The sequence below is a fragment of the Molothrus ater genome, chromosome 17 (genome assembly GCF_012460135.2).
Source record: "Molothrus ater isolate BHLD 08-10-18 breed brown headed cowbird chromosome 17, BPBGC_Mater_1.1, whole genome shotgun sequence".
Taxonomy (NCBI): Eukaryota; Metazoa; Chordata; class Aves; order Passeriformes; family Icteridae; genus Molothrus; species Molothrus ater.
Genome location: NC_050494.2, coordinates 2,580,931 through 2,608,551, shown reverse-complemented (window position 1 = coordinate 2,608,551; position 27,621 = coordinate 2,580,931). Strand labels below are relative to the sequence as shown.

At 43.2% G+C, this 27,621-nt stretch overlaps 1 protein-coding gene across 1 annotated transcript; it reads left to right on the top strand.

Moving 5' to 3' along the window:
• On the top strand, positions 1-27,621 carry CHMP4B (charged multivesicular body protein 4B). Its single transcript, XM_036395624.2, has 5 exons — positions 1-299; positions 22,158-22,335; positions 23,029-23,143; positions 23,653-23,779; positions 26,798-27,621. Exons 1-5 carry the CDS (start codon positions 104-106, stop codon positions 26,863-26,865), a joined length of 684 nt encoding a protein of 227 aa, XP_036251517.1. The 5' UTR covers positions 1-103; the 3' UTR covers positions 26,866-27,621.

The following is a 27,621-nucleotide window of genomic DNA, read 5'->3' as shown; positions in this document are numbered from 1 at the left end:
CGGCAGCGGCGGCGGCGTCGGGCCTCGGGTCGGTGTGTGCGGGGAGCGGAGCGAGGGGAGCGGGCACCGCAGCTGCACGGCCTCGGCCCGGCCCCGCGCAGCCATGTCGGGGCTCCTGGGGAAGCTGTTCGGGACGGGCGCCGGCGGGAAGGGCGGCGGGAAGGGCCCGTCCCCGCAGGAGGCGATCCAGCGGCTCCGCGACACGGAGGAGATGCTGAGCAAGAAGCAGGAGTTCCTCGAAAAGAAGATCGAGCAGGAGCTGGCGGCCGCCCGCAAGCACGGCACCAAAAACAAGCGCGGTGAGCGGGGGGGGCCGGGCCGGGCCGCGCCGAACCCGGGCAACAGGTCGGGAGGGCCTTGGCCAGCGCAGACGCGGCTGTGCTGCTGTATTTTACACCCGGAGCCTTTATTTTTATACCGTAGTACCTTTATTTTGTACTTACTGGCATTATCCCACCTCTCCGCGGCCGTACCGCCCTCCCGGCGCGGTTCCCGCCCCAGCCGGGTTTCCTCACTCTGAGGGGAGGACACGTCCCCTTCCCTTCCCTTCCCTTCCCTTCCCTTCCCTTCCCTTCCCTTCCCTGCGGCTGCCCCGTGTGGCGGTCCCGTCACTCTCTCGTGACTCCCATGTCGCGATAGTGCCCGCTCCTCCGTGGTATTCCTGCCCCTCACCGTGGGGAGAGCTCAGGGAAATATCCCTGAAAAGGAAAGGGAAAAGCCGGGCAGCACCCCGCCATCAGCTCTTGATTTGCCCTGCCGGTGGTTTTAATTCCAACCCACAAGAGTCTTTACTATCTATGTTTATTTTCATCAAAAGTGAAAGTCTTACCAAAAGTTCTGAGCGTGCTAGGGAGGGCAGGAGTTACAGCCTGAATGTTTGTGTTGGTTGTTTTTTGTTGTTGGGATGAAGAATTTCCAGGGAGAAAATTAGCCAGCATTAAAAGGGTTTCTATAAAATAGGTAAGTTAATATCCCACAGACAACAACCAGCACACACGTTCAGGCTGCAGCTCCTGCTCTCCCCAACACGCTCAGAACTTTAGGTAAGAGCTGATGAAAATAAACATAGATTTAATAGTTAATATTTCCTCTTCTGGGAATAACTTGGGTTATGCTTGTGCTTTGTTTTGTGTTCTCACAAATATTCATTCTTTTGGAAGCAGTGTTTGTTCTGGCATTTATTCCCACTGCTCAGCCCCCTCCAAGAGGCTCTTCCACACACACTCTTAAGTTAATTAATGGAATTGCTATTTCCCAGGTGGAATTTGACTTCCCCAGACAGGTCTGGCTGTGTTTTCCAGGCAGTGCTTGATGAGTCTGGAGATAAGGCAGTTGTCACGTTACATATTCCAGTGCTCTGAAAGCAAACTTCTTCCTTGTTTTAGCTTGGTCAGTAAAAGTTTCCAGGAAAACACATCCTGATTTCTGTGTGGATGTTGTTGCCTTCTCTGTGCAGGAGCAGGAGTGGCTCTGCCTGTGGCACAGGGAGCTGCAAACACAGGTCTGGCAAGGGTTCATTGGCAGTAATTACCCTCAGGAGTTTCATGTCACTCCTTCCGTCAGCACTTTTAGCTCCTTGCAGACTCCAGAACTTCCTTGTGTGTGGGTGACGTGGATGGAGCTGGCTCATGAGAGCTCAGGGATTATCAGAGACCTCAGCAGAGCCTGACTTCAGGCTTAACCAACTCAGTTCTAAATCAAATACATTGCAGCAATTCTAAGAAGTGAGCCTGGGCTGTGGTTTTTGTGGCAGTGAGCTCAGAATGAGAACTAAAATGTGTCCCTGCAGCTTCTTCATCTTCTGGGTCACACTGGCCTTTGAACTGCTAAACTTTCTGTTGAGCTTTGTCTCTCTCCTGTAAAGGCATCTCTCTGTCTGCTGCCCTTCAGAACCTGGCCAGGGAGGGATTAAATTTCCTTGGAGGTGGAGGAAGGAGGAAAACCTGCCCATTCACGGCGGGGTTCTGGCTCACACTAATTGAGGGCTTGCAGCAGCACAGGAGCCTGAGGAGTAATTAAAGAGCTGTGAATAGGAGAAGGGCAGGGATGGGTTTCTGCTGGAAAAGGAAACCACTCTTTTTCCATTTCTGGAACTGAGAGGCCAACTGTTCTTACTGGGCTGGGAGTTAAGGCAGCTGATTGTCTGTGCCTTGCTGGGAACTGAATTCCCCTCAGGACACACTCAGTTTTTCTGAGTTCTACAAATTGCATTTTTTGATATCCAGATACTGGGTTTTCTCTGACCTTAGCTTGGTTTATAATCCATTATCTATGCGATTTTGATGCAAAGTCACTTAAATCCATATTTTACCCGAATATAAAAATATATCGGTTTTATATGTGAAAGTCTGTCATTTTAATATAAATACTTTGATATAGTTAAAATGCTTTCAAGTAAAATTGAACGAAAGATAATTAGCTAGAGATTATTTGAAGTGTTGGATCAACTTTTAAAAAATTAAATTTGGAGAATCCTTAGGCTTAGTTTCCAAGATTTGATCACTTCACTGTGGAATCCCTGCTGTTCCTGGAGGGATCTCCCGTGGATGCTGCACATTTGTGATCTCAGCTGGGCACTCCTGCCTGGTGGCCCTGGAAGCTGCTGTGGGACAGCCAAAAGAAGGTGAAAGAATGGGGCAGGGAGTTTACCTGGAAGCTTAAATCACCTTGGGAAAACCTGGAATGGCGTTTTTGTTGTCCCAGAGGAAAGGCGGGTGTCTGAAACACTTGAGGAAACAAAAGAAAACATTCTCAGCTCCCCAGCACACTGGGTGATTGTTCAGGTGCCAAGCGAGCCGCTTTCCAAAGGCTCATTCACTCATTCCTGCAGCACTTCTGGAGTCTAAGGAAAGCTTAATCTAAGAAATTTAGAGGCTTCTGCTTCCTGTGCCCGCCCCAAGCACATGCAGGGTTTTGTTAATTTATGAAATTGTTTCCCGTGGGTATTTTTTGTAATCTGTATTTAGGGTATCCAGGCTGTGTAACCAAACAACTCAGGACATTCTGAGGTTATAATAAGGAACTTTGCAGTATAAATTTCCTCAGTCTGTGTTTTTTCTTGGCATGGGAGGCTTTAATCTTGTATGAAAAGTTCTGAGTGTGCTGGGGAGAGCAGCAGTGATGGCTTGAATGTGCTTGCCGTGTTTTGTCCATGGGATGAAAAACTCTCACGATTAATCATCATTGGAAGGGTTGTTTGAAAACAGGCAAGTTACTCTTCCCTCTTCTGGGAGGAACTTGGGCTGTGCTTGTGCTTTGTGTTCTCATGGAAACGTTCAAGCTTTTGAAAACAGCGTTCTGGTTGTCCCCACCCCTCTGAGAAACCCTCCCACACTCCAGCTCTACCTCACGAGTAGTGATTTACTCAATGAATTCCTCACAGCCGCAGCAATGCTGACTAATTTGAACACTGCTCAGCCAGGATCTCACTCGTTTTACATCTGCCCTGAAAATCAACTTTGCTCTAACAAAAGCAGAGTGCAGTTGTGAGCCTGATGCCCTGGGAGCCCCGTGCTGCTGCTGCTGCCTCCTTTTATTCCGCTCCAGTTTGTCCGTGCCGTTGTTTGTTTCATCTGGGATGTTTTCTCAGCGCTCCAACCTCGTGATACAAACTAAGCTGCTCCATCTACTCCAACGGTTCTGGGTTCAGTTTCAGGGGAGTTGAAGCTGATCCTAATCTCTGCTGCTCTGGTGTTTCTGTTCCTGTGGCTGATCATGCAAAACTGAGCTGCCAGTGTCCTGGTTTAGGGCAAATTTGGGAGAAAGCCTCCAAAGGGGCCCCTCCAGAAAGCAAACCCACACAGCCCCTGCCCACAACCGGTTTGGGAAGGATTCCTCGGAGAGAAGTGGAAAGAACCTGTTTATTTAACAGGCACAGCACCCCCAGCACACAAAATGAACAATACTGGGTGACACCACTCTGTCACTGCTCTGACAAAGATGACAAATTCAGAAAGTCTCTCTGGGGGTGGTTGCTCTGTTCTCAGTCCCTCCTGTGCTGGGGCAGCTGCTGCAGCCACAAGGTGCAAACTCTCAGTGTTTGCCAGGTCCCAGTCTGGAGCAGGTTTGAGTGGTTCCAAAAAAGGGAAAGGAAAAACAGTCCAGGAGAATTCGGACTGCTCAGCTAAACTAACTAATGAGCAGGAGCCAAAGCAAGAGCAAAGCAGAAGCAAAGCAAAAAACAAAAGCAGCACCGTGTACTGCCCTGTCTGTGTGTCCCACCAGCCATGGGGGAGTGGCTGATAAGAAACCAAACCAAAACTCTCGCTCTTGAGAGCCAGTGTTGAAGGCACAGAACATGATATCCAGCATGAACAGAGCACACAAATGGGGATGGAAACAACATAACATCACCCTGGGACACCGAGGAATAGCACAGGCACACAGACACCAAAGGGTTAATGCCTTGAGCTCTGCCTACCTCGGGTATAACAGTTCCACAGTCTGTTTCTCCTGGAGCCCGAAGCTCGAGCCATGTCTCCGTGTGAAGATTACAGGAGGGAGAGAGGCTCAGGGCTGCTTTAGAGTGCCAGTGTTAAAAGCAGCTCGCTCAGGTGCAGATCTGGGCTGAGTGGATGCATTTTTCTGCCTGCCTGCCACTGATCTTACCTGTCTGTTAGTTAACACTAGGGCTACAAACAGTAGAATGGGTGAAAAGCCGATTTTGTGTCAAAATATATTCAGGCTTTAGCAGGAGAGTGACATTCCATGGATTTTCCCTCTGCTCAGGTTTCTGTTAGTGAGCAGTTTTTCTTTCCTGATGTCAGTTGTTCTTTCACTGTACATAAATATAGTGTTGGGTTTTTCCCCAGCACTAAGTACACAAAATAGATGCAAACCCACTGCTAGATTCCTGCTGGATAATTCAGGCTTTTCCTGGAGAGAGAACGCTCCTGTTCTCCACCCAGCACCAAAACCACACAAACCAGGAGCTTGGGCTTGGCTGAACTCCTGACTTTGGGCCCACCTGGGGCTCTCAGTGCTGTCTCAGGTGATGGTTTGTAATGGAAATCAACTGCTTGCATCCCTTTACCTGTTTTAAGCTGTCCCATCAGTGTGTTGATGTGATTGCCCTGCAGCTGGAGGGTCCTGGTGTCAGAGCTGGCACTGGCTGAGTGAGGCTGCTCCAGGAGTGGCCCTGCCTGTTCCTCTGTGCTGCTCTTGCTGTTTGTGTGGGCAGGCCATGACTTGGATTAACTTGCTGAGCCAGACAAAACCCAACTCTTACACAAAAAAAAAAAGAGAGAAAAGTTGTTTTCCACACTTAACCACACAAATGCTGGAGCTGGCTGGGAAAGGGAAGCAGGAATTTGATGGGAAGGAGGAGGGAGGGCAGTTGTGCCTCTCCTGGCAGCAGTCCTGGTTCAGAGGGCAGCTCTGTTATCACAGTACCTGTGATAACATCTGAGGGACACAGGGTTTGTTATTGAGCTCATGGCAGCACTGAGGAGGGCCAGGATGGTTCTGTGCAGGGCTGGGTGCTTCAAAGCTGGCAGTGAATCCCCTTCCTCAGCTCTGGGTACAGGCAGGGATTCAGAGGGTGAAACGCTGGGAGTGTGTGGGAGGCCTCTGACAGGTTTGGGAGTGTGCCTTAAAGCTCCTGCTTGCCAGCAGAAGTGATTCTCCTCTCAGAATCAAATGGGACCCTGGTTTTGTTTCCTTGAAGCATCAGGTGCTGTGTAGGGAGTCCTGCAGCACTTCCAGCCCACCTCAGCCTGCCCTCTCTGTGTTTTAAGTCACAGTTTAATGGGAAATTGATGTTTGAGTTCCAGGTGCTTCTCCATAACCCAGGGCTTCAGTGCAGGAGTATTGATGGCAGTGCAGGCCTGAGTCCTTCATCTTCCCCCGAGGTTAATGAGATAGGCATTCACCACCTGCCTTGGGAAAAGTGATAATTGCTCTTTTTAATTAGATCTTCTTTGCATTTTACCCTACCTATGTTTAGCAGGGGTTTTTGGAGACAAGACACTCAGGTCTAAAACAGTTTGGGAGCAGTGGTGGGATTCACAAACACCTTTCTAAAAACTGTTTTTAAAAGTACCATAAAAAAACCCCAAACCCTGTGATTCTGAAATGATTTGGTAACTGTATTTGATGCAATACATCCTTCCTCTGTTCCTCTACCCTGTCAGGAGGGAAACTTGGCATGATTGCAGCTACTGACTTTATTACTTTTTCTCTCCAAATGTATTAGATGTTGGATTCTAGTATCTCATTAAACTCCAGGCCTAATTACTGAATCCTGCTCCTAGGCTAATTCAAAACCTATAATTTGCAGATGATGCAAATCATCAATTTGGTTTAACCCTCTTTTACTTAGACTTGTGCTGAGTTGTGGAGAGTTTATCTCGACTGGGATGTGTTGGGCTTTGCTTTTGTATCATTCAGGTCTCTCTGTCAATCCCTTGTTGCTCCCAAAAACCCAAAATTACATTGCCATTTCTGGTTTTTGGGTATGTGATGTTTGTCCCAGAGACTTTGGGTAGCAGGTTGTGGCCTGAATTTTTCAGCCAGCAAAGTGTGGATGTGAGTGGGGTTTTAAGTAAAATCTTGTCACTGCTTAAAAATGGATGATTTTTGCCAAGCTAAAAGCTGGAGCAATCTCACCCTTGACTTCCCATCATGTTTGCAGCCAGGTGTTCAACAAACTGGAACTCCTGGCACAAAGTGTGTGAAACAAACAGGATGCAGTTGGAGAATCCAGAACAGGCCAGGCATCAATGTTGTCAGGGTTTTGCCTCTCCCTGAGACAGCCCAAGGCTGCAGCAGAGCTGCTGATCAGGAGCTTGGATCTGCTCTCAGTCATCCCCCAGAGTCTGGAGCAGGGATCCAGATCCTGAGGGAAGGGCTGGAGCTGGGGGTGCTCACCTGGACAGGTGAGGAGAGCCCAGAGCCCCTTCCAGGGCCTAAAGGGGCTCCAGGAGAGCTGGAGAGGGACTGAGGACAAGGGATGGAGGGACAGGATAACCAGGAATGGTTTCCCACTGCCAGAGTGGGACATTGGGAAGGAATTCCTCACTCTGAGGGTGGTCAGGCCCTGGCACAGGTGCCCAGAGCAGCTGGGGCTGCCCCTGGATCCCTGGCAGTGCCCAAGGCCAGGCTGGACAGGGCTGGGAGCAGCCTGGGACAGTGGGAGGTGTCCCTGCCATGGCAGGGGTGGCACTGGGTGAGCTTTCAAGTCCCCTTTAACCCAAACCACTGTGGTCCCATGGAACCTTCCTTGTGGCCACTCCCAAGGGCACTGGGGTGGCCACAGTGGCCCAGCAGTGGTGACACCCAGAAGAGCTCAGTGCCAGGCTGTGGCCAAGGCAGCAACAGTTGTGTCCATGATGTCCTTCCACGTGGAAGCCCAGTTGGAAAAACTCTGCTGTGCCTTCCCCTGGTTCAGTGTTGAGATGAAGCTTTGTTAATTAGCAGTTTCTAGGAGCTAACACAGTTACAGGATAATTCTGTGGGCAGCTGTTGTCTTGCAGCTCTTGACTGGTGGCAGTGAATTTGGTGATAGTACAATACTTTAGACATTAATAATAATTTATTTTCACACATGTTACTTATTCTGGCTTATTCTAAGCTTCTTATTTCACTGTATAAATTGTCTTATTTCATTGTTGGAAAACAAAAGAAGGAAATTAGCCCCTCAAAACACTTACAAAAGGCACTGTATGTTTTGAATTTTTTGAACTGCTCTTTGATAAATTCTAACTTTTTAACTATTAAGCATGTTAGTAGTAATTTGCATCTACAGCTCAAACAGAAAACCCCCTGAAGTTTGGAGGTGTCCAAATAACCAGTATGACATCTCTGGGATGTGATCAGTGTCATTTCCTGGGATGTGCAGTGGTGGGGTGAAAGTGTCACCAAACATCCACACTGTGTGTGCTCCTCATGGCCTGGCAGGATTTCATCCAGATTTAGGCATTCTGTGTACAGAGGTTGCTCAGATGTTGTGGAACTGAAAAGAGAAATGGCAGAATGACAGGAATCAGTGGTATTCAAACATTTGGAGGTGATTTTGGTTGGTTATAAAATAAAACAAATGAATAGAAAGCAAACTTCATTGTGGGCTCCCTGGAACTGCATCTCCAGGGAAGGTGATGATTTTACCTCCTGAAAGTGCCTTGGGGCTCTCCATGGTGGGCTCTGCCCCTGCCCTGTCCTGGGGGACAGTGAGAGGCAGAAAGGCTTTTTTGGGACTGCATCCCTGGCAGCCCCATCAGCAGGAGCTGAGTTTAGTGCTGAGCCTGCCTCTGGAGCTGATGCCAGCCTCAGAGCAGGGCATTGCCATTCCAAACTGCAATTCAACAAAGCACTGCAGTGTTTTGCCTCTGGAGTGTTTGGAGGTTGAGTTAAGAAGTACAAATTTTTTAAAAATAAATATGGCTTGTCTTATGTGCTTTATAACTTTTGGCTTTCTAAAGGTTTGTGTTCTCGGCTTCCCCCTCCCCAGTCAGTGTTGGAATCTCAGCATTCACAAAAAAAGTGCTTTTTCACATTCCAAAATATCTCATCTGAGGAAGTCAGGCTGTTAAGAGAAATGCTAAATATTATGACAGCATCAATGAAATTTTTAGACTTGGCAAGGCTCTAATAATAATGGTCCAAGGCTGGAAAATGCCTGATGGATTCCTAGGCAGCCACTCTTTGAATTCCCCAGCAAGAAAAGGTCTTAAATGTGCCACTTCAGGGTAGGATCTTCTCAGTTTGTGAATTAATTACAAAAACACTGGTCAGCTTAGAGAACTGGGTTGTTTGGTTTTTGTTTTCTTTTCCTGTGAGAAACCAGCATTTTGAGATACTTAAGAGCTGAACCTGATGCATTTCTGGCAGGGATTCTGAGTTTTCACTGGAATTCTTTTTAACAAGGTACCTTCAGCAACTACAAAATAAAAGAGAAAACCCATAAAGAGTATTTGCAGGCTGTGAGAATCTCAGGGACACCTTAAGGAACACACATTTCTCATCCTAAAAGTTCAAACTTTGGTTGAATACTGAATAATTACCTCATTTCACACCAGAATTTTATGTGTGTACCAAAGAAGGTGCAGCTTTTTAACTGGCAAAGTTGGAAAGAGTAAGAGAGAATAATTTACTCAGGCAGCCTTAGAAAATACAGAATTTCATTTGGAAATCCCTCAATTTTGTAATCCCCTGCCATCATCCAAGACCTGCAGGACCTGAGGAGTGAGAACTGGAATTGGGAAATGCAGGGCAGGCTTTGCTTCCAGAGCCTGGATCCCATTTCAGGCAATGGTTTGAAGCTTCAGGCCTGGGGGGTTCTGGCTCAAGCAGTTTCTGAGAGTCCCTCCAGAACAAAGCTGCCTCTGCAACTGGGATTTCTCATTAGATGACTTTTTTTTCCTTTTTTTTTGGACAAAACTGACCTTTTTTATTATTTTTTTAATGACTATTTTTTATTACTCTTTTTTTTAATGACCCTTTTTTTTTCCCTTTTTTTCTTTTTTTTTGGACATAACTGACTTTTTTTGATGGCCTTTTTTTGGTGACTTTTTAATGACTTTTTTGTGATGACTTTTTGTTTTCAATGACCATTTTTTTATTACTTTTTTTTTTAATGACCCTTTTTTTAATTACATTTTTTTCCTTTTTTTTGGATCGCCTTTTTTATGACTTTTTTAAAATGATTTTTTGATGAGTCTTTATTACCTTTTTTTATTACCCTTTTTTGATGACATTTTTTCCCTTTTTTAAAAAATTTTTTGGACAAAATTGACTTTTTTGATGACCTTTTTTATTACTTTTTTTGATGACCTTTTTTTGATTCCTTTTTTTATTTTTTTTTTTTGATGACCTTTTTTTAAATTCCTTTTTTATTACTTTTTTTGATGACCATTTTTTCTTCCTTTTTTTTTGATGATCATTTTTTTATTACATATTTTTCCCTTTTTTTTGGACAAAACTGTTTGTTTTTTTTTGTTTGATGACTTTTTTTTATGACCTTTTTTTTAATTACATTTTTTCCCTTTTTTTTTGACAAAACTTTTTTTGGATCGCTTTTTTATGACTTTTTTTAAATGATTTTTTTTGATGAGTTTTTTTATTACCTTTTTAATGACTCTTTTTTGATGACATTTTTTCCCTTTTTTTAAAAAGTTTTTTGACAAAACTGACTTTTTTGATGACCTTTTTTTAATTCCTTTTTTATTTTTTTGATGACCATTTTTTTATTACTTTTTTTTTGATGACCCTTTTAAATTACATTTTTTTTCCTTTTTTTTTTGACAAAACATTTTTTTTTGGATGGCCTTTTTTATGACTTTTTTAAAATGATTTTTTGTGACATTTTTTCCCTTTTTTAAAAATTTTTTTTGACAAAACGGACTTTTTTGATGGCCTTTTTTATTACTTTTTTTTTGATGACCTTTTTTTGATTCCTTTTTTTATTACTTTTTTTTGATTCCTTTTTTTATTACTTTTTTTTGATTCCTTTTTTATTACTTTTTTTGATGACCATTACTTTTTTTTTTGATGATCCTTTTTTTATTACATTTTTTTCCTTTTTTTTTTTTTTTTTGGACAAAACTGACTTTTTTTTTTGATGACTTTTTTTTGTGATGACTTTTTTTTTTGATGACTTTTTTTTGATGACTTTCTTGATGACTTTTTTTTATGACTTTTTTTGATGACTTTTTTTTCTGATTACTTTTTTTCTTGATGACTTTTTTTTATGACTTTTTTTGATGACTTTTTTTTCTGATGACTTTTTTTCTTGATGACTTTTTTTTGATGACTTTTTTCTTTTTTTTAATGACTTTTTTTTCTGACTGTTTTTTTTTATGCCTTTTTTAATTACTTTTTTTTTTTTTTTTTTTTTTTTTTTTTACAAAACTGTCCCAGACTTGCCTGGAGATTATTTTACAGAGGATTATTGACCAGAGGAGTGTTGCTTTCACACTTGCAAGGCTGCAGGAACCCCTGGGTGTGGAACATCAGCAGTGCAGGGGCTGAGCTGATGCTGTGCCAGAGCCAGGGGGGTGTGAAGGTGCTGCTTCCTCTTGTGTTTGGGTGTTGCTGTATCACAGCCCTGATTGCTGCTCTACAAATGCTTTGTTCTTTATCTCTTTGGGCTTTTTCTTCTGTACATTTATAGATTTTTAGAGCAGGAGTGTTTATTGTTTTGTTTCATCTCTTGCACGCTAGACTAAATGTTCTGGCACTGCTTTGCTCAAGAGGAAGTTGTAATCTTGTATTTTAAAAGGCAAAAACTTTGTATTCTCTGCTTGGTTTGGGTGCTTTATTGAAGTAGTTTAATCAGTCCCAATCTCTGAGCTGGGAATAGTTGCCTTCCTTTGAGGGCAGGGTTTGGAAACTTTATTAGAAATTTAATAAACAGGCAGAGAAAGATAAGGGAAGGACCAAGCCTTAACTCTGCCCATGATTCTCTGCTAAAAGTGCACATTTCCCAAAAGAAAAGCACAGGAGACTGCTGAGACAGGCTCTGGCATCAGGGACACATGTGGATCATGGCTTTAGAGCTGAACACATCCCTGAGACAGCAGAGCTCTCAGGAAAGGAGCTGCTGCTGTGCACAGCATCATAAATATTCATTTCTAACCATCCTTTGGTACCTCTGTGTCCCACCCACTTGGACACCACAGTGCTTAAAGTCACACCTGGCTGCTTGGAGCTTCTAATCACACCAGGTTTTTGGAGCTTAAAATCACACCTGGCTGCTTGGAGCTTAAAATCACACCTGGCTGCTTGGACATTAAAATCACACCTGGCTGCTTGGACCTTAAAATCATTCCAGGTTTTTGGAGCTTAAAATCACACCAGGTTTTTGGATTTTAAAATCACACCTGGCTGTTTGGACATTAAAATCACACCTGGCTGTTTAGACATTAAAATCACACCTGGCTGTTTGGACCTTAAAATCACACCAGGTTTTTGGAGCTTAAAATCACACCTGGATGTTTGGACCTTAAAATCACACCAGGTTTTTGGAGCTTAAAATCACACCAGTTTTTTTTTTTTTTTTTTTTTTTTTTTTTTTGATTTTAAAATCACACCTGGCTGTTTGGAGCTCTGACATTTTGTGTTCTGAGACTCACCTGGGATGAGCCATCCTTGCTATGGCCTGGATGCCTCTGTATGGAGCCAACATGGGCAGTCCTGGTGTAACAGCTCCTGGAGCCATCTGCACAAAGGTTCTTATTCAGAGGCAAAAATCAGAGTTTGATCAGTCTGTAGTCACCAGTCTTTATCTGCTCACAGACACAGTTATCTGTTATTGGGGGATAACTTGTCAATGGCTCTAAATTCTCTTTTTAGGGTTTTTTTGAGATCTGTAGGCAGTTTGCTGGACCTCAGCAGTGAGAGATGAGCAGCTGCTGCCCAGGATAAAGCTCCTCACTGCAGGCAATTCCGTGTTTATCCCATTCCAAGGACAGCCAGGATGTTGTTCCTGATGAAATTTGCTGCCCAGGCGAGTGCCAGGAAGATGGAATGGGATTTTCAGAAGCAGCAAAAATAAAGCTGCTGCTTTCTGCAGAGCAAATTCCAGATGGATGCACAGAGTAATGTGCAAAATGCTCTTCCACTATTAAGTTGATTATCTCAATCCTATTTAGTGCCTGGGTTTGCAGCTTGAGGGGCCAAGGCACCCCAGTTTGGGCAGTTCCTCTGCAGCTCCTGCACTCTTTATGATTTTGGTGTGGCTGACATTTGGTGCACATCATTTCCTGAGGCTGCTCTGGAGCTCTCTCATGCCATATTCAAATTGCTGCTGTCCCTGGGCCCTGGCATCTCGGCTGCTGCCATTTCTGCCAGAGAGAATGCAAGAATTAGCTGTGAGATGAAGTTGTTTTTCCCCTCAGTTGGAATAATCAGAGCTATTAATTGTAGTGTCTACCCCTGGAGGAGAAGCCTCTCTCTCTATTTTAGACAAAAATTTACACCCCTATTTTAGGTGTCACTGTGAGTTTTGGGAGGGTTTTACAGAGGAAGGAAACACCTGCACTGTGTGGGGACAAATCCTGTGGCATCATCAACACTTCACCTTGGTTGGGTGTATTCTTGAATTCAGTGAAAGTTGGCCAGGTGTATTCTTAAATTCAGTGAAACTTGTTTCAGGTGTATTCTTGAATTCAGTGAAACTTGTTTCAGGTGTATTCTTGAATTCAGTGAAACTTGGTCAGTTATATTCTTGAATTCAATGAAAATTGGTCAGGTGTATTCTTAAATTTAGTGAAACTTGGTCAGGTGTATTCTTAAATTCAGTGAAACTTGTTTCAGGTGTATTCCTGAATTCAGTGAAACTTGGTCAGGTGTATTTTTGAATTCTGTGAATGTTGGTCAGGTGTATTCTTGAATTCAGTGAAACTTGTTTCAGGTATATTTTTGAATTCAGTGAAACTTGGTCAGTTATATTCTTGAATTCAGTGGAACTTGGTCAGGTGTATTTTTGAATTCAGTGAAACTTGGTCAGGTGTATTCTTGAATTCAATGAAACTTGGCCAGGTGTGTTCCTGAATTCAGTGAAACTTGGCCAGGTGTATTCTTAAATTCAGTGAAACTTGGCCAGGTGTATTCCTGAATTCAGTGAAACTTGGTCAGTTATATTCTTAAATTCAGTGAAACTTGGCCAGGTGTTTTCTTGAATTCAGTGAAACTTGGTGAGGTGTATTTTTGAATTCAGTGAAACTTGTTTCAGATGTATCCTTGAATTCAGTGCTTTTCCTCAGTTCTATTCCCAGTGCTCTTTGCTCCTCTCAAGCTGAAATGTGTTTTTGCCAGCAAAACTTGAAGTTCCAATTATGTAAGAAAGCCTTGATCTTCCAGGTTTTTATCTGCTGATCTTCTCTTTTCCACTAATGATATTTAAAAGCATTAATTCCACAGCTTTGCTGCGTACATAAATATCCCAGGAACACTGCCTGTCCTGCCAGTGTGTAAGGAATATTTATTTGCAGGAGGGCTGTTGATTTTTAACAAAACCACTGACATTCATAGTCAGTTTTCCCTCTCTGAATGCATTCCCATGTTGTAAAATTCTATTTTTATTATCCTGCAAGCTGTTTATCACAGCGAATATTTGCCTCATTTGACTAACAAACTGCTGTAAATATTGCAAAGAAAATCATCAGACTTAGAACAGTTCATTTAATATTAATAATTTGCCTATACACGGGTTAAAATAATTCAAAATACATCAAATTCTTACAGATAGCATTTCTGGAGGACAAAATGAAATTATCTGGGTGAGCAGTCCTGTTTTTCTGACTGATCTGCTAACAGAGGAGGAGAGTGGCTGAGTGACTCTGCTCTTTGCATTCCTGGCTGTTCTTCAGTCAGGAGGAGTGACTGGAAACAGTGACAGAGTTCTGCTGCTCACTGGTGTCACCTGCCATGGTGACATCCCAGTGAAACCCTGGAGTCTTGGCAATCACCATGGTCAAACAGGAGGTGCAGAACTTCTGCTGGAATTTCTAGCAGGGGGGGATACTACAGAAATTCAAATAAATAGACAATTAAAATAGTATTTACTACAGAAATTCAAATAAATAGACAATTAAAATAGTATTTACCACAGAAATTCAAATAAATAGATAATTAAAATAGTATTTACCACAGAAATTCAAATAAATATATAATTAAAATAGTATTTGCCACAGAAATTAAAAAAATAGACAATTAAAATAGTATTTGCCACAGAAATTCAAATAAATAGACAAAACAGTATTTACCACAGAAATTCAAATAAATAGACAATTATAATAGTATTTACTACAGAAATTCAAATAAATAGACAATTAAAATAGTATTTGCCACAGAAATTAAAAAAATAGACAATTAAAATAGTATTTGCCACAGAAATTAAAAAAATAGACAATTAAAATAGTATTTGCCACAGAAATTAAAAAAAATAGACAATTAAAATAGTATTTGCCACAGAAATTCAAATAAATAGACAAAACAGTATTTACCACAGAAATTCAAATAAACAGACAATTAAAATAGTATTTACCACAGAAATTCAAATAAACAGACAATTAAAATAGTATTTATCACAGAAATTCAAATAAATAGACAATTAAAATAGTATTTTAGAGTTCAATCAAAGACTGGAAATAAAAAAACTCAACCAGCCAACAATCAAGGACAAACCATCTTCCAAAAAACCCCAAACCAAAAAGCAGAGGAAGGAATAGGTTTTTAAGTGTTAAAAAGCTTGAAAAATGTTCTTTGAGTGTAGTTTTAGGCAGGTTTTACATTGAAGAAATTGAAGCAGCCAGCCCAGATCTGACTGGACTCAGCTGCAGTTTTATTCCTCTCTTGGATGTGGTGTTTTCTATGTGAGAATTTCTCTGTAAAAAGGACCTGCAGAGATCACACTCTGATGCTCATTAACACAGAGAAATTTTACATTCTTTTGCCAATGAAAAAGAGACAAGAAACTCTTGATATCCCATTTTAACTGCTCAGGGCTCTGTGGGGCAATCATTTTAATCTTTGTGAATAAAAATTGCTTCCAACATGCCTGTCACAGCTGATAATAAAGACAATTAATATATCAAAATGTCACATGGGAAAGGGCATTTGGAGCCTACTCATGGATGGCAGAAGTCACCCAGGTAGTATTAAATAGATTACCTTTAATTCAATTATAATAATAATTATATACAAATATATCTAACTGCATTTCCCTCAGTCATATGTATTCTCTGAAAGGTTTATTACAATTCAGATAAAGTACAGTTTGTTATCTGCTGATTGGCTTTTTTAGAGGATCTTTTAAGTGCTTGTGATTCATGCTGCACATTGGACTTACAAGTTAAACCACCAGTGTGCCTGGTAAGGAGAAGGTGTGGAAAACCTTCTTTATTGGCAGGTTCTTGTTCTGGTCTCGTGAAAACTGCCCATGGAATGATCAGATGTTTTTGCTGGCATTGAGGGCTGTTAAATCCCCTCCTACAGCAGCTGGTTTTTATGTCAGGGGGATATTCCAGAGTGAGTTCAGCCACTGAGCTGTGGCACAAAAAGAGCTGTTGGGAGTCTTTTTGGGGAGCCCAGAGTATAAAATTATCATTGCAGTCTGCTTTTTGTCATTGCAGTCTGCTTTATAGTGATGAACAAACCTTTTACTCCTGGATTTTGTCAAAGCAGCATTGTTGGGTGTTAGCAGAGTAAGGTTTTGGATGCTCCATGGTCCTGGTTTTTATGTCAGGGGGATATTCCAGAGTGAGTTCAGCCTTTGAGCTGTGGCAGAAGAGCTTTTTGGGGAACCCAAGGTATGAAATTATCATTGCAGCTTGCTTTATAGTGATGAACAAACCTTTTACTCCTGTATTTTGTAAAAGCAAGTGTTGTTGGGTGTTAGCAGAGTAAGGTTTTGTGTACTCCATGGTCCTCATGGTCCTGGTTTTATGTCAGGGGGATATTCCAGAGTGAGTTCAGCCTTTGCGCTGTGGCAGAAGAGCTTTTTAGGGAACCCAGAGTATAAAATTATCATTGCAGTCTGCTCTATAGTGATGAACAAACCTTTTACTCCTGTGTTTTGTAAAAGCAAGTGTTGTTGGGTGTTAGCAGAGTAAGGTTTTGGATGCTCCATGGTGCTGGTTTTTATGTCCCAGGATATTCCAGGGGAGTTCAGCCCAGCTGGACTCTGCATCTCAGGCCCTGTGCAGGAGCTGCTGGGAGAGGCTGGCCCTGGAAACCCTGCATGGCTTTTGGGTGCAGATAAGGAGTGTGTCCCACTGCTGGACAGCTGGGATCAGCTGTTTCTAGAACACTCTGCTGGGTGATCTGTACACCACGTTCTGGGGCATCAGTGCACTCTGGCTGGCCAGGGATGAATGTTCTTAACCTCCTGTATGGTTACAGGTCCTGCTGAAGCAGCTCCACAGCAATTCAAGCTGGCTGTAAACTGCATTTCTGCCTCTAATTACTGCCTTGGCAGCAGTAAAGGCATCGTTTGGGGTGTGGGTGCTGAGCAGAGCCTCTGCCGTGGCTGTGGGATGTGATAGCAGCCTGGGAGGAGGGCACAGGGAGGCCCTGTCCCACCCCCAATTCAGACACACCCAGCTCTTGCATGGGCACCGGGCTAGGCCATTTGTACCCCACTGTCTCTGGGGCTTATTTAATGGCTTGTTTGGTTGTTTTTTTGTTAAGGTTGGGATTAAATGTATTTTTTGAAATAGTGAGTTTTGTAGTGCTTAATTCGAATAAGTTAAGAATGCTACAGGACATTTGTACCCCACTTGTTTGGTTTTTTTTTTTTTTTTTGTTAAGGTTGGGATTAAATGTATTTTTTGTTTGGACTTAGATATTTCTTAGTTCTTATTTATATTATAGTCTTATAAATAGTGAGTTTTGTAGTGCTTAATTCTAATAAGTTAAAAATGCTACAGGACATTTGTACCCCACTGTCTCTGGTGCTTATTTAATGGCTTGTTTGGTTGGTTTTTTTTGGTTAAGGTTGGGATTAAATGTATTTTTTGTTTGGACTTAGATATTTCTTAGTTCTTATTTATGTTATAGTCTTATAAATAGTGAGTTTTGTAGTGCTTAATTTTAAGTTCAAAATGGAGAGGTATGTCTCTCTCTAGAAGGTCTTTTAAGAATAAACTTTATTTAAGAAATGGCACTTAAAATAATTTTATTTTTAACTTAATAACTAATTATTTGTGGCTTGCAATGTGGATTTTTTAAAATTTAATTATATAATACTACTCAAATTTATGCAGGAAAAGGTGAAGAAGAAGGTAAAGAAGGACTAGGCTCTGCCCTAAAACTTCTGTCTTGTTTTATATATATTACTATATTCTAAAACTTGAAACTTTTAATTTTTCGACTATGTGATATTACACATTTCTATTCAAGCTACCCACTCATAATCTTAGTTCTATTATTTAATTTTGGAAATTTTCTCTATGGTTTCAGGTCAAATGCAGTGTTCTCTTGAAGGTCAGTGCCTGTCAGCACAGAAAGTCTGAAATTCTCAGCAACCAGGGTTCCAAGACTTTTAGTTATTTCTGATCTAGTTTTTATAGCTTTGACTTTAATAAAAACTTGACAGAAACATGTTACCTCTGGCAATTAATAAGATTTCAGTAGGTTCCTGATCTTTGGCCTTAGGGAGGAGAAAATAAGAATTTTCCTTGGTCTGAAGGGGTGGCAAACAGAAAATACCACAAATCCATGTGCAGTTTAGGGCAGTTCTGGTGCACAAGAGGTGTGGGTGGGAATGGGAGGGACAGGGTTTCCCAACAATCCTGATAAGAACTTGTGATCCTGATAAGATCCTGTGATCACTCACAGTGATGCTGCAGTGTTTGTGTCTGAGCAGCTGCTTTTAAACACTGCATAAATGCAGACAAACTCCAGTTGTTCTCAGAGGAAGCTGGAGTGGAGAGCTCTACAGAAATTGTGGCACTTGGCTTTGTATAATGTTATATAATGCTTTAAAATCTCTGGGTTTGCTGGTAATTCTCTATGAGGCACAAAATTTCACATCCCCTTGTTGTGGGGCATTTCCCCAGCATCTGTCACTATACAAACACAGCTATTAACAAGTTTTTAATCTTTCTGAGTAAGAAAACTTCCTATATCCTTAATGAAACCATTAGTGCAGAATGAAGCAGCCTAAATATCCCAGCAATGTGTTGCTCATCACTTGATGATCTGGCCCAAAGCTGGAACGTTTGGGATGTTTGTGTTGTGCCTCATTCTGCAGATCAAACATTGGCCTTTGCAAACCCCCTGTTCTCAGTCCTGTCACACCCATAAATGTTGGACTGGCTCAAAACTGGGCAGATTCACTGGCCACTGGAGAGAGAGGCAGTGCAGAGGCACTGATTGTGTTGTACTCACTGTTTGTGAGTGGTTTGGTTTGGGTCCTTGGCTTCTCTTGCAGCAGTTGAGCTGTGTGTACTGGCTTCTCCTAAATAATGCTGTGTGGAAAGGGCTAACAGTAGGCTTGTTAGCTAAAGGAGCGAGAAGAAGTTGACAAGTAAGAAGAAGCTGATAAGGAGCTCTTTCTAAGGCTGTAACTAAAGAGACTGAGAGAAGAAAGATAAGAGAATTTTGCAGCTAGATGAAGCATTTTTAGAAAGTTAGTTGAAGTTACTATAACTTCTCAGTAACAGTATTATGTTGACTTATTGTAGCTAATAGTAAAGATAGAAGAAGCATAAACAATTAGAAAGTGTATAAAAGTCAACCATATTCAATAATAAAAAGTTGCCAACTAAGACTGCTTGTAGTCTCCGCTTTGTGTCGTGACTGCCTCGACAGCAACAATCCTGCTTTGTGTGCTTGGCATCCTTAGCTGGGCCTTCCCATAAAAAAGTGCTTTTTTTGTTCTCTAGCACATTAGTTAATTTGAAATGAACCAAATACAGCATATTCATAACCAGTTACAGAGCTGGAGCTCTGTTTGGGACTTTACCTTGCAGGACTGTCAGCATCTCACCTGGGGTGCCTGTGGGCTCCATCAGCAGCCAATTTATAAAATTATTCATCACATCTCTGAGTTAGCAGCCCTCTGCAAGGGGAGATAAGGGAAGCTCTTACATGTCAGGATTTCCTGCTCCTTGTTTCCTGCTCTGAAAGCAGGAAAGCATCTCTCTCAGAGATGCAAAGATTTAAAGCTTTTATTTGCCACCATTCCTGGTGTGTGTGACTGAGATTTGGGAGGGCCAAGCCTGGTTTTTAGCAGAGCCAGTCGTGTGTGACATGAAGTGGTTTCTGCTGTGAGACTCTGAGAGATCAGAGCACTGAAGAAATGAAGATTGTGTGTGGCTGAGGCTGCTGGAGCAGCAGTTGGGGCCCAGGTAAGGGTCAGGGTATTGTATGAGCAGGGCTGTCCTGGAGAGGGCAGGGCAGTGCCATGCAGGGAGAGCAGGGCAGTGCCATGCAGGGAGAGCAGGGCAGTGCCATGCAGGGAGAGCAGGGCAGTGCCATGCAGGGGGGACAGGGCAGTGCCATGCAGGGAGAGCAGGGCAGTGCCATGCAGGGAGAGCAGGGCAGTGCCATGCAGGGGGACAGGGCAGTGCCATGAAGGGAGAGCAGGGCAGTGCCATGCAGGGGGGACAGGGCAGTGCCATGCAGGGAGAGCAGGGCAGTGCCATGCAGGGAGAGCAGGGCAGTGCCATGCAGGGAGAGCAGGGCAGTGCCATGCAGGGAGAGCAGGGCAGTGCCATGCAGGGAGAGCAGGGCAGTGCCATGCAGGGGGGACAGGGCAGTGCCATGCAGGGAGAGCAGGGCAGTGCCATGCAGGGAGAGCAGGGCAGTGCCATGCAGGGGGGGCAGGGCAGTGCCATGCAGGGGGGACAGGGCAGTGCCATGCAGGGAGAGCAGGGCAGTGCCATGCAGGGAGAGCAGGGCAGTGCCATGCAGGGAGAGCAGGGCAGTGCCGTGCAGGGGGGACAGGGCAGTGCCATGCAGGGGGGACAGGGCAGTGCCATGCAGGGAGGGCAGGGCAGTGCCATGCAGGGAGGCTGTGCTTGTGCCAAACTCCCTGTGCCCCCAGGTGTTTGTTGCTCTGAGCCCTGCCCAGCCTGGCCTTGGGCACTGCCAGGGCTGTGGCATTGAGCTCATCTTGTACAGCTCTGTGTAAAGGTAGTTGGTGTTCCCTGGGTTATACATACATATTAGAATATTGGCTTTTCACAAGTATTAAAATGGATTTTATATGTGTGGTGTTAAAGTAACTTTGCTATAAAGATATCATTTTTATTGATGTTGATAACTAAGCTTAGACATAGTAGTGAAATAGCTGATAAAAGTATGCTTATGTTAAAATACCTACTTAGATAAGATAACATCCAATAAACATATGAAGAAGACACCTACTACAGATATACCAACTATCAACACTCACCATCTAAAGACAATATGGACCAAAGCCCAAAATAAAAGTTATAATAAGAATAGACTAAAACCACAGCCAAAGAATACACATGCTCCAAAGAAACAAATCTGAAAAAGGACCATACTAAACACTTCTTGGAATATGTAAACTAATTTGAAGAAAGTTTACTATGCATAATTGTTTATAAATCTGTAACAAACTAATGCAGTACAAATAGGATATAAAGAGTGTTTCCAAAATAGCAAATGTGCTCTTAGCTGAGTGCAAGACACACCTGACTCTAATAATCTTTGCTTTATAATCTTTATCTCCTATTAAACTTCTTTAAACTTTTTTAAAGTTCTTTGTTAAACTTCTTAAATTTTTCCAAGAGTGTGAACGTGTTTTTCACACCTGTCTGTCTCAGGAATGGCCATGGCCATGGTTTCTGCCCAGGTGCCTTGGGAAGAGCTGCCTGTGGGCTGTTGGCACCTGCTGGCTGCTCCCTGGGCGGGTGGAGCAGGTTGGAGTTGGAGCAGTCCTCCCACACTGGTGCCAGGGGTGGGAGCTGTGCTGGGGGGGCTCCTCCTGCACAGCCCACAACAGCAAATTGCTCAAACCACCTTCAGTGAGGCTTCTCCCAGCTCAGGCTGTTGGGTAAACACCTTCTAGGAGGAGTAACACAGAACATGCAGAAATACCAACATTGTAGGATGTGTATTTCACATGTAAGTGCAAAGCTGAGGGGACATTTCTGCTTGGATTTGAACAGGGGTTCAGCAGGAGGGGGGGATCTGCAGCAGCACAAAGATCTCACCTGGCAGGAGCTGCACCAGCAGTGCTGCCTTCCTGTGATGGGGTGAGGGTGAACAAGGCTGGTTTTGGTGGATGAGCCTGGATATTGAAGCTTTCTGTTTGCTGTAGCAACCAAACATTGAATTAACCCCAGAACTAACCCCCCCCAAAAAACCAAACAAAAATACAAACCATGATGATGAATCATCAACCAATCACCCACCAAATTTTACTTTCTTGTAGCTTATCAAAAGCATGACACTGAAGATGTCAAGATGGCTGCCACACACACCCAGGGACAAAAGACTCAGCCCTAACCTTACTGTGGTGTGTCAGGAGTGAGTCTGGGCTGGCATCCTGCAGGGACAGGTGACAGCCACAGGGCAGCAGCCACCCCTGAAGGATGGCAAATCAAGGGTTGGGCAGCACAGGTGATCTCTGTAGGCAGCAAACAGCAGAACATGCTAAATATCTCCCTGTGCCGAGTGGCACTTGGTGCAAAGTGTGAGTGGGCACACAGCTCACCAGTGCCACCCTGTCCTTTGCTGTGCAGCTGCCCTGCAGGCCCTGAAGCGCAAGAAGAGGTATGAGAAGCAGCTGGCACAGATAGATGGCACGTTATCAACAATTGAATTCCAGAGGGAAGCCCTGGAGAATGCCAACACCAACACTGAAGTGCTCAAGAACATGGGGTTTGCTGCTAAGGCCATGAAAGCTGCTCATGACAACATGTAAGTCACTCCCTCCTGCATCTTCCCACGGGATCTGTCGTTTGGCATTTGTCAGATCTGCTGTTCCAAACCAAAGGTGGAGCTGGAGCAGCAATACCTTGTGAAAGGCTCTCACTTAAAACTGAAATTGGACAAAACACACAAATATGATGCTTCCTCAGTTTACTGCTGTTTTATTTTCTATATTTATCCAAAAGCTGGGTAGCACCAGTGTGGTCTAAAGAAAATGGGAGCCTGCAGCAGTTACAGATCCATCATGTAACAGCAAGAATTTTAAGCCTCAAGGGGGGGTCTTAAAATTTGTTTTTCTTCAGTGGAGTTGGTGCATGTAGCAATAATTAAAGGTAAAAGTGCATTATGGGAATGGTGTGCTTGCTCCACAAGCAAATATTGTGGATGTAATAATGCTGAATCAGGGAAGAGAGCAAATTATTATTAATATCAGTGGTGCAGAACAGCAGCTCTCCCTGGTGTCTGTATAACTGCTGGGAGCTAAGCTTGCAGGAAGAGTTAAAAATACATCTCTAATTGTGTTGAAACCAGGGGGATAAAACCCAGACTTGCATGCAAAGTGTATTTTGGGAAAGGGCCTTGGAAATGTCACCGTGGTGGGGCATTTCTACAGAAGGCAGGAAATGCAGTGTTGATTGGGCAGGTGCCTGCTGATACTGAATTCTTTCCTTTCTTTTCCAGGGACATTGATAAAGTAGATGAATTAATGCAGGATATTGCAGAACAGCAAGAGCTGGCAGATGAGATCTCTACAGCCATCTCCAAGCCAGTAGGATTTGGGGAGGAATTTGATGAGGTATGGCTTTTAATTTGCTTCTCTTTGTACCAGTGAGTGATGGAATCCTCTGGGTTGGGAAGATCAGGGAGTCCAACTACTGGCCCAGCACTGCCAGCCCCATCACCAACCCTGAGCACCACATCTTCTTGTGAAGGCTTTGAAATGCCTGCAGGAATTTTGTGTCCCCAGGATCTTTCTCTGGAAATCTGCACGTTGTGTGTGCCTGGCTGCAGGACTGGGCTCTGAAATCTCTCTTGCAGTTGTTTCTGGCTGTAACCTGGACTTTATGCTCAGAATGGTCTGGATGACCTGACCTGGGAATATTTGGACTTGGATTTCTCCTTCCCTTCTCTGCTTTCCCTCCAAGAGATGAAGTACAGGAATCCCATCAGAATCAGACTCCTCATCTCCTCACTTTGCTCTGACCCTGTGCATTTGTGCTATTTTCTTTAATAATATGATCAGCTATATCTGATTGCTCATAAATATAACTTAAAGTTCCTTCTTTTTTCTCCTTGAAATCCTAGGATGAACTCATGGCAGAGCTAGAGGAACTAGAACAAGAAGAACTAGACAAAAACTTGCTGGAAATCAGTGGTCCGGAGACAGTACCACTACCAAATGTGCCCTCAATATCAATACCCTCCAAGCCAGGTATGGATCAACCTTTACTGCAACATCCTGCATCATTAAAAGTGTGCTTATTCATCTGCCTGCTCCTTGCATTTGGGAGATCTGGCTGCAGGCAGCACAGACATTTTGCTTGGAATTGCTTTCTGAATCCCAAATCACACCCAGTGATTGCCATTTCTCTGTGAGGGGCACCTGCCTTTCAGAAGCAGCACAAAAATCACTCTCTGTCACAGGAGCAGCTGTTTTCTGCTCCAGCTTTTCCAGGTACTCTGGATGATGCTCAGGGTGCAGTGGAGGTGTGGGAGAAGGAGCCTTTTTCCAGGTACTGCTGGGCCAACAAGGAAAAAATCTTGACAAGACACCCTGAGGTGGTAAAAGGGAGGGCAGTGTGAATTAACTCATAAAATCATTGCAGTTGGAAAAGACCTCCAGGGTCATTCCAGTCCCAGGCAGGTTCACATTTCCCCATGGATCCATGTTTCCTTTGGGTTTTAATTTGATCCCTGCTTTTCTGGCCTTTGGGGGATCTTTCTTTGGGGTCCCCTCTTTGGTAAGGCTGGGGGCTCCTCTGCAGTACCCAAACCAGGCAGCCCCAAAGTCAGGGTCATCCCAGTCCTAGAGCACACATACCCAGGGAATTTTAGGTGATGTGAGGATTTTCCCTGGAGGATGAACAAGAAGTGTATTTACACAGAGGGTTCAAAGCTGCTCTTAAATCTGAACTGGTGCCTCTTGCATGAACATTCCCCATGGAATTCAGCTGAGCTGGGACACCTCTGGCAGCACTAATGGGATATAAAGCTTTTACAAGCCCATTTTGCTGAATCTGCCTGACTGTGATGAATAACTTACAGACTTTGCAGCTCTGTTCCATGTCCTTACTTGGAACAGGAAAAAAACTCCAAAAAAGCAGTGGATGCAAATAATGCCAGTTGGTCAGTGTATCTGTAATTATCCTGCTTGGATGGGTGTGGGAAGCAGCAGCACTGCCTGAGCAGGTTCTGCTTTGTGCCACTGCTCCTGGTGTTCCTCTGGTCTTATTCTGGCACCACCGACTTTGTGTGTTCCTCTGGTTTTATTCTGACACCACTGACTCTGTGTGTTCCTTATTCTGCCACCACTGATTTTGTGTGTTCCTTATTCTGCCACCACTGATTTTGTGTGTTCCTTATTCTGACACCACTGACTTTGTGTGTTCCTTATTCTGACACCACTGATTTTGTGTGTTCCTTATTCTGACACCACTGATTTTGTGTGTTCCTTATTCTGACACCACTGACTTTGTGTGTTCCTCTGGTTTTATTCTGACACCATTGACTCTGTGTGTTCCTCTGGTTTTATTCTGCCACCACTGATTTTGTGTGTTCCTTATTCTGCCACCACTGATTTTGTGTGTTCCTGGTTGTGTTTTACCAGGCAGAACTGCTGACCAGAGTTGATGAGAGGGGAGGGAGTTCTAGCAGAGTATCTGAAATCTGAGACTTTATCAAATTCAGGAGAAATAGATTAAATGAACCAGTGCATTGCCTTTTTATTGCCTGGCTGGTTTAATGAGGTTTGTTCTCTAAATTGTCTTAAAACACAATGTCTGGACCCAAATCTACTCTTTGCATTTTGTGGCTGCACACAAGTAAGAGGTGTTGCAATTGTGGATCTATTTAAGGAGCTACACACCTTAAAACTTAGGGAAAGTCCCTAAAATAATACAAATTGTGTACAAGTTTGGTAGTAAAAACTGCAAGCATAAAGCTCAGTGTTTCACAGGATTTATGCTAAGCTGCTTTTGGATGGAAATGAGAATTCCATGAATTCCATTAATGTATTTAAGTGGCACTTTTTGCTTCAATAAAGCTGCCTCCAAGGCTGGCACTTGAAAAAAAATTGGGATTCTGGGATGGTGTTGGGTGGGGATTTTGTGTTTATTTTTTGAACCTAATTTTTTTTTCACTTAAAACTGACTTAACACTGGGATTAAAAGCTTGCTTGTGATTACCATGGTCAGACCTCCAAAGGGAATACTGCCCCTAATGGTTCAGGTTCATGTGTAATTGTCTTTTTGGGAATAATAATGTGTCTTTTGAGGAAGAGCTGACTCTGTTACCTCCTTTTTATCCATTGAAGGGGAGATTACCACGAGCTTTCCTGCTTTTCCACTTCTCAGGAGCAGTCTGGACTTTGGCTTTAATCAGATCAGCCTGAATGAGGAATTTTGTTCTTGGTGGTGTCAGGAGGAATTCAGGCAGAAGCTGGTTTTGTTTAATGGAGGCTGGAGGAGCTTCACATAGAAAACCAAATTCCAGCCTGGTACAGATGAGGGGTCTGGAGCTTGGAGCTGGCTCAGTTTTCCTGATGTAAACATTTCTTTTGGAATGACACACACCACTTGGACCAGGAATTGTTTCACTTTTTGGGTTTTTTTTTTTTTTTTTTTACATTTTCCGGAATTATTGCAGCTATTTGTGGGTTCACACCTTTTTTGCTGTGTTAATGGAAAGTGAATTTGTCAGGTTCTAACAAAGAGCAGCATTTTCTGCCCTGGAACAACCAGGAGGGAGGAGAGGGCAGTGTCCAGGCTGCTCCCTCCCATCCACATCCAGGGAGCACAGGAGAGGGGAGTGGGATGTTCCCAGGGCTCTCCAGCCCCTCCACATTCTGTACCTGACCCAAACACCTCATTTCTTGCATTCACAGTACTCAGTGATGGAACAAGGACTTTCATTTGGATTCATACTGGAGACATCAGATGAATTTCTGTAAGAAGCTGCATCCCTCTGAAAGAGGCTTGGAAATGTTGGGAAAATATTACACTTGAACTTTCATGCCCACTGCCTTCTTCCTGTGGGAGCTGTTGTTTTTTTCCACTCAGGAAGTTTAGCCCATGCTGACTCTTTCAGCAAAGCATTTTTTACTTCAGTACAAAAAGATTTTATGTATTTTTTGTCGACAGCTGGCCTTAGGTGCTTCATTTACTGGTTTGTCACTGGCACAGAGGGCTCTGTCAGGATTCCCACTCACTTGTTCTCTTTTGTGCTTTTGCAGCCAAGAAGAAAGAGGAAGAAGAGGATGATGACATGAAAGAGCTGGAAGCTTGGGCAGGAACCATGTAACCACAGCAGCCCCTGGCTGGAAAAAAGACTTTGGTTACCTATTCTGGGTGCAAATGTGTTTTGTTGAGGAGAAAGCATAAGCAAAATGTCTTTTATCTTTCATTTAACCCAGAGCAGTGGGAACTGCATTGCTGTTTTCTGCATAGCATGGAAAAAAGTCTGCCCAGAGGAGAGAAGGGGGAGCAGGGGAATTGCCTGCTGTCGATACGGTTGAATTTCTGTAGAAAAGGTATTTGCAAAATCAAACACTCAGCTTTGGGACTGTGCTCCTGCCACTGCTGGATCTTCATCTTCAATTTGGGCCATATATTGAATTGAAATAAGCTGCAAAACACTCTGTAATTTTAAGTCAGTTTAAGTGTGTCTAGGAGTCTTGTAAGGCATTTAAAAACCAGGAAAAGTCGTAAGCCCCCATTGGCTTCTTTATTGTGTTTTAGGTGCAAGAATGCTTTAGGTTTTTAGTTCTTTGCCAGGTCTATTTATATCCCTTGACTGCTGTGTGCCAGCCCTGTGTCTGTCACTGCAACGACGTAGTCACTGTGCCCATTTTAATTGCTGAGAATGATCTGCAGTTGATCCACACCCTCTTGGAAGTAGGGAAGGTTTCAAGTTCTGTTGTACATTTTTCTACACAGCACTACAATGTTTATTGCTTTTTTGTGATAATTGATAACCCATTCAGATACATGCACACAATTATTTTAATTAAGAAACTACTATGGATTGCACTGTATTAAATATCTCGATTAATTTTCA

Excerpts from the sequence above, each read along its gene's own strand:
- CHMP4B (XM_036395624.2), top strand. The coding sequence starts at position 104 with ATGTCGGGGCTCCTGGGGAAGCTGTTCGGGACGGGCGCCGGCGGGAAG. Across the intron at positions 23,144-23,652 it reads TTGGGGAGGAATTTGATGAG|GATGAACTCATGGCAGAGCT; the intron begins GTATGGCTTTTA and ends TTGAAATCCTAG. Across the intron at positions 23,780-26,797 it reads ATCAATACCCTCCAAGCCAG|CCAAGAAGAAAGAGGAAGAA; the intron begins GTATGGATCAAC and ends GTGCTTTTGCAG.